General features: G+C 34.3%; 1 protein-coding gene across 1 annotated transcript in view; it reads left to right on the forward strand.

Moving 5' to 3' along the window:
- Positions 1 to 2,135: 2,135 nt before the first annotated feature.
- The window catches only part of LOC109591471 (uncharacterized), a 7,601-nt gene continuing 2,572 nt past the window's right edge, over positions 2,136 to 7,164 (forward strand). The window contains exons 1-6 of the mRNA XM_020007218.1: positions 2,136 to 2,600; positions 3,035 to 3,181; positions 3,310 to 3,498; positions 4,392 to 5,702; positions 6,088 to 6,213; positions 6,842 to 6,874. Of these exons, the coding sequence (XP_019862777.1) occupies positions 2,159 to 2,600; positions 3,035 to 3,181; positions 3,310 to 3,498; positions 4,392 to 5,702; positions 6,088 to 6,213; positions 6,842 to 6,874 (2,248 nt within the window). The 5' untranslated portion in view covers positions 2,136 to 2,158. The remainder of the gene's footprint in view (positions 2,601 to 3,034; positions 3,182 to 3,309; positions 3,499 to 4,391; positions 5,703 to 6,087; positions 6,214 to 6,841; positions 6,875 to 7,164) is intronic.

Here is a 7,164-nt window from a genome sequence, read left to right on the forward strand (position 1 = left end):
CTGATGAGTATTGCTATCAATGCTATATAGTGTGGCAATTAAATGTTTGAATGAGCATTATAGTAAATTTTGTGCATGCCTATTGCCTAGAGTAATGACGATGATTGGACAAATATACCTGCAGTGTAGGGTTGACATGTTGGTGTTTCAATGGTGATACAACCCTACAGGGGCTTGTTTGAATTCATTTCATAGGTTCAAATCCAACAGAGGCTCAACCCTACACTAAATAATTTTTTTAATTTTTTTGTTCTAGTCAAAATAGTATTTGTCATTGAAACTACTTCAACAAGGCATAATTGGAATTCTAATTGGGTCTATTTTTTACAAAAGGAATGTAATTGATTGTGTAATTGTAATTGAGATTTTGTAATTGTATGACCCCATGCAGGTCTGATCAAAAACTATTATTTTATTTTTATTATTACAAATTACTATTTCTTATCTTATTATAATAGTAGTCACCCAGCAGTAGTCACACTTGTAACAGAGACAGATCAAGGTGATCAAATGATTCAACTGGAACTAGATTCACTCATTCTCAGACAGATTTGGTAAGCACAGAAAGTACATGTACTTGTATTACTTGTTGTGCAATCAGGTTTGCAATACATATTGATGCTCGTATGCTACACGTATGTAGAAAGTACATTATAACAATTTTTGAGTTATGTGGCTACCTAAGTATATATTTGCCAATTTTGTGCCCTTTAGACCACCCCTTTCAGTGGTGTAGGCAAGATTTTTTTGAAAGAGAGGCAGGTATTGCAGTTTATTTTGCATGTATGTGCCTCTCCTATGTTATTTTGTGCTAAGATAATGCTGCGCTGATTATACAGTCTTCACTAGACCAGGAATGGGTTTAAATATTTACATGTATGTACATATATTCTCTTAATGTTCTTTGGCATTGGGATATTTTCCCCCTACAACAAGTTTTGTCCCATCTAATAGCTCTCTCACTTGACAGTCCAATATCCTAGTTCTTAATTTATCTGTCCTGGCTTTGTATATTTTTGCATCTTCTTACCTTCTGTACATGTATGTGCATGTACTTGTGCATACATATAGATATTGATAAAATGCATGTGAAATTAGACTTAGATTTATTCATTTGTTTTAATTCTTATTGTATGAGGTATACTATGATGTTAAATTCTCTTGCCTTGTTTTTAATATTACTGTGTTGATTTGGAAACTGTGTTAAGTGACGACTCTGCTTACTGATTTGTGGCCCATTAAATCTAAATGCATTACAACTAGTGCTCAGCACATATTAATGTGTGTGTCAACTTACATGTATTAGTAAATGTATTATACAGTTAAGGCTGATTCACACTTAAAACTTAATCTAAGGTAAGGCATTAAGTTAAGACAAGAAGTGCTGTATGAACCAATGGCCAGAGTTAACTTAATTATTAAAATAAGTATAGAAATTACCTCTACATGTAATTTAACTCTGAAAATTGGTTTGTATTGCACTTCCTGTCTTCCGTTAAGTTTCAAGTGAATCAGCCTTTACTAAGAATTTGTATTTGTTCAAGCAAGCAGTTAATTAGTTTAATTAAATACCAATTACCAAACAGTAGTATTGATATCATGTCATATGTTAGATCAAACTGAGTTCATTTCCTACATGCATAGTATACTATACTAGAGTAGTAATTTCAGTCGTATTGAGTAATTCACAAGAATCATTATTATACAGTTAAGGCTGATTCACACTTAAAACTTAATCTAAGGTAAGGCATTAAGTTAAGACAAGAAGTGCTGTATGAACCAATGGCCAGAGTTAACTTAATTATTAAAATAAGTTTAGAAATTACCTCTACATGTAATTTAACTCTGATAATTGGTTTGTATTGCACTTCCTGTTTTCCGTTAAGTTTCAAGTGAATCAGCCTTTACTAAGAATTTGTATTTGTTCAAGCAAACAGTTTAATTAGTTTAATTAAATACCAATTACCAAACAGTAGTAATGATATCATGTCATATTTTAGATCAAACTGAGTTCATTTTCTACATGCATAGTATACTATACTAGAGTAGTAATTTCAGTCATATTGAGTAATTCATAAGAATCATCCTGTTCTGATTTAAAGGGCAGCACTGCCAAGATAAACACCAGCAAAAAAGCTACTAGTACAGCATACACAGTATGCAAGGAGCGATGTCTATGATTTTTGTTTTGTTTGCTTTTTTGGTCCTTCTCCATCTTCTCACTTTTCCTGTTTCAGCTCAGTCAGACTGCTCTCTGCCTTCCCAGTCAAATATAACTCATTTTATCACAGAATTCCTTACTCACAATGATGCCGGAAGTGTGGAATATTCTCCTACAATCATTGGTTCTGTGCATTATGTATGTCAAGCTCAAGGCAGCAGAAGAGGTACCTACAGATCACTCTCCATCATTGCTACCTACACTCCTAATCCTGGACAGTCTCAGACAACAGGCATATTCCAGTTAATGTGTAGCTCTGGATCATGGGAAGCTGATCTTGATGGAGGAATTCCTGTACCAGTGTCTGGGCTCATTGATATACCCACTCGCACTGACTGTCTGCTCTGCAATCATACCTTTGGTAGTGATAGGTGTCATGGTAAGTTTTCTAATTTTGTTGTGGCACCTTAATGCACTTAAGCAGATTGCTCATCTCTACAGAGCAACACCCATAGGCCATGGAACAAATATTTTAAATTGATTCAATTTTTGATTAAGTGTTCCACTAATTATTATAGACTATAACTATAGAGAAGAGAACATTTTTGGGCTTCTTACCTAAAATTTAAGCCAAAACCCCAAATTCACATTGAAAGCCTTAGAAATTGAAACAATGTATTGTGGATAAGAGATTCTTTTAATTTTTTAAATTGTTAGCTAATTTTGAACAGTATTTCAGGTTGATATTGTATAACCATTGCACATACTGTTCATGCATTCAGAATGCCACACTATTTCTTGGCACACAGTCTTTTTGTTTATATCTTTGTGTGTGTACATTTCCTTTCCTCTTATATATTCCTTTCTCTGTAGCCTGTGGCAGTAGTTGCAATACTGGTCTCAAAAGATGTGTTGGGTCACAGACCAATTGCTGTTCTTATTTCTCTCCAACTGATCAGTGTACCACACAATGTCCCACTAACTTTTATACACCTACTTCTACTGACTTTATTTGTAGTAGTAAGTGCAAAGCCATACATTAATTGTAATGCATATGACTGTGGACAAAAATTGTCAAATATAATTTTTTTATTACAAAATCATCAATTAAAGAGTGGTGCTGTACCATTATTGTTCTCCCACTATAGTTTGTAGCAATAGCTGTGAAGCTGGTTATACTCGAAACACTACTACCTGTACTTGTTCACTATCAAATATATGTGAACTGAGTCCTTGTCAGAATGGAGGTAGTTGTACACTTGTTTCAGCTCCTTCTAATTACAGCTGTGATTGTACTGGTACTGGCTATCAAGGACTAAACTGTTCGACACGTATTTGTAAGTGATGTTTCCCTCTTTTGTATCTTCTACTCCTCTCATTCACTCTTTTTTGAATTTGCTGGTTTAATTCTATAGCTCAAGTCAAGATACTGTACATGTTGCAATGTGTACAGTACAGCAACATTAATTTTTTTTATTTAACTGGTCAACATGTACTTGCATGCATGCACCAAAATATTTTTTCTCAGGCCACATTTACACGACGACTATGTTTTCAAGTAAAATGGAGGTATTTTTAGCTGAATTAGGGTCAAATTTACACTAAAACACAAAAACCACATATCAAATCTGAACAAAAAATGAATACCAAAGCAGATACTTCTACAAACAAATGATAAATTCTAGTGAAAATGGCAAAACATAGCTGCTGCATAACACTTTAGTAAAATGGCTGAAAAATGTAATAGCAAAACAATGCAGATTACAGGGGTTGAGACATATACCAATCTAAAAGTGGGGGGCTCATTTTCATTAATTCAATTATTTTAAAAATAATCCAAAAATATGGTGCGTTCATCAGTTATGCTTATGTATATGTACATGTAATAGTAAGCAATGAGTTGAGACACTGCTATAACACTTATAAGCTAGCTAAATTAATAGCATTTTCTAATAACATAATTAAAAGTGAGGGCAGTGCCCCTGCTGCTACCTTGCATCAAAATTTAGAGAGGCTCTGCTCTTCTGCATGCAAGCATAAGCTGCAGCAAAAGTGGGGGGCTCTTTCCCCCCCCCCTTCATCAAAATTGGGGGGCTCTAGCCCCCCAGATTTTCAACCACTGGATTAGGCCAGCATTGTCACGTAAACGAGCCCTCAATTTCATATCCTGTTAATTACATATATTCTCACTCTTTCCTTTCTTTTCTTTCCTTTTTTCATTTTCTCATAGATGATTGGAGTACAGCTGCCAGTAAACATGTCATTGGTATATTACCACTACCAGTGACAGTGAAATTTGGAATCATTGACCTTGTCATCACTACACCAGAAACAGAAGCAGTGAACTTTACAGTCAGTAATCTCACCCAAACAATAGCTAATGGTTCAGTTACTGCTGGTACATCAACAACTATCTGGGACAGTATATTATTGTCTTATGCTGTCAATAGTGAATTAGAGAGATATAAAGGTCTACTAGTAACAACTGGAACAGATAAGAAAATATCAGTAACTGTAGCAATTACTGATCCTTTTCATTCTGCAGCAGTTTATATCAACTATCCAGTCTTGTTTTACCCAGTCAATAGTTATGTGTATTATGCTGTGTCTATTGGTACAGATGAATCAACCTCATTCTCATCTCTCCTAATAGTCTCTAGTAATAATAATACCAATATAAGAATCACACCAACAGTGACTGTTACTATACCATCTAGTGTCGCTCAATGTCTGATTTCAACTAATGATCAAATGCAGATCAGTCTTGAAGCTGGACAATCAATAACAATACAATTACAATACCTGGAGACATTTTTACTCAAACCAGCTGTAGAAAAAGCTGATTTAACAGGAACAAAACTTAAATCTAATAGTCCAATATCTGTCTATTCTGGTCACTCTTGTGTTGTTGGTCAATCTGCTTGTAACTTTGCTGGTGAGCAAATACCACCAGTAGCCTCATGGGGTAATGAGTTCCTGGTTCAATCATATAATCGTCAATCTAGTTATAAATTGAAACTAATTGGATCACAGGCTAATACCAATGTCAATATATTGTGTGATGAAGGTAACAGCACTTATTCACTATCCCTTCAAGAAGGTGGTGTACTGAGTCAAACTATATTATCTCAAACTAGTTGTTATGTTAGTTCAACTAGTCCAATACTTGTGGCTTGGTTCTCAGTAGCTGAACGTGATATGACAATCATTCCTCCACTGCATCAATATGCTTCTAACGTAACTAGTATTCCAAACATAATTATGCTTGGTGATTCTTTTGTTAATCTTGTGGTACTTGCTGCTGATGATTCGTCACAGATACGACTGAATAGCATGCCTCTTCCATCCCTCACGTCCAGTTCATGGGAATATTACAGTACTTTTGTTAATGGTTGTTATGTGTTTAACAGTTATAGTTTATTTAACTATGGTGAGGTTACTATTTGGTCTAATAACAGTGACGACAAGATATTGGCAATGGTTTATGGTTATTATCAAACATATTTTTATTCTGGAAGCATAGACCTAAAACCTTCTGAAGGTATGATTTTAAGTTAATGCAATGCTGTTTCAATTTTTAAAATCTTGCCGGTTTTGTGTGCTTTAGCCTTATACCCAATTTTTTGCAGTGTGTTTTCTACTGTGAAGCTAATTATGCATGCACTCAGTAGCATTAATTTTTAATGACATTTGCATGGTTTGGGGCTTACGTTTTATAATGTTATTTTGCTGGTGTAGGTTATGTAATTATTATTACTTTGTTAAATTGAATGAATGGATTTAATTTTCAGCGAAACAGTGTAGCTTACAAGTTTTGAGTATCATTCATTTAGTCTTATATTTTGTGACATTCATACATGTGCATATATGAACTCCATATTAATTGCACCATTGTTAACCTCAAAGTTAATTTTTGCCTGCTATAGGTTATATATGTGAACTGAGTCCTTGTCAGAATGGAGGTAGTTGTACACTTGTTTCAGCTCCTTTTAATTACACCTGTAATTGTACTGATACTGGCTATCAAGGAATTAATTGCTCAACCCCTATTCGTAAATACAATGTTGTTAGTAATTTATCTCCTTACTTACTCTTTTAATGAGATTTGCTGCATGGCTTTACATCAACATTAATAAACTTGCTTACATGTCTCTATCTTCCTTACATGCATGTACCTCATATTATGTCATCTGTATTTACTGCATTTCAGTATTCTAATTGTATTGTCAGTGTAATTAAGGTAATCATAATTACTCTATCCCTCTCACTCACACTCTGCCTTTTAAGTAAATATTTTTTATGTCGCATGTTCCCTACTTACCTTTTCTTTACATCCTTTTCTCCTTTGGTAATTGTGTCATTTGTAATATTCAATTCTTTGATTTCTTTTTGATATAAATTTAGTACTAGGTTTGCTTGATTAGCATTTATTTTTCACTGCAGGCAAAAATTGCTTTAAAAATGCCAGCAAAATCTAGGGCACCTGTACTGAAAAAATTTGCATATCTATGATTAGATGATATTACAGAGATGGTTGTTTATTTGAGCTAGGCATTTGAGCAAATATAGTACTCACTATTATAGAATAATGCATTTCTCAAAAATTAATAGTACTTGAAACTTGAATAGCAATGATGTTACAAATACCAGTATGCATTGTATATTTCCAATTCTTTATAGCATGTAAAACTGGATCAATCAATCTTGTCAATGGTCCACATGATTGGGAAGGAAGAGTGGAAGTGTGTGTTAATGAATCATGGGGCACTGTCTGTGATAATAACTGGGATTCCACTGATGCAGCAGTAGTGTGTAGCCAACTAGGCTGGGGAACAAGTGAGTTGATTCATTGTGATAGTTATTTACAATATATTATCACCGATGAAACTGCTCTATCAAATGCCTACTTTGGTCAGGGTAATGGTAGTATCCACCTGGATAATGTTCAGTGCTTAGGAACTGAGCAGTTATTGACAAACTGCACACATTCAACCACCCACAAC

This window comes from Amphimedon queenslandica, unplaced genomic scaffold, assembly GCF_000090795.2.
Source record: "Amphimedon queenslandica unplaced genomic scaffold, v1.1 AMPQUscaffold_13521, whole genome shotgun sequence".
NCBI classification, from domain to species: domain Eukaryota; kingdom Metazoa; phylum Porifera; class Demospongiae; order Haplosclerida; family Niphatidae; genus Amphimedon; species Amphimedon queenslandica.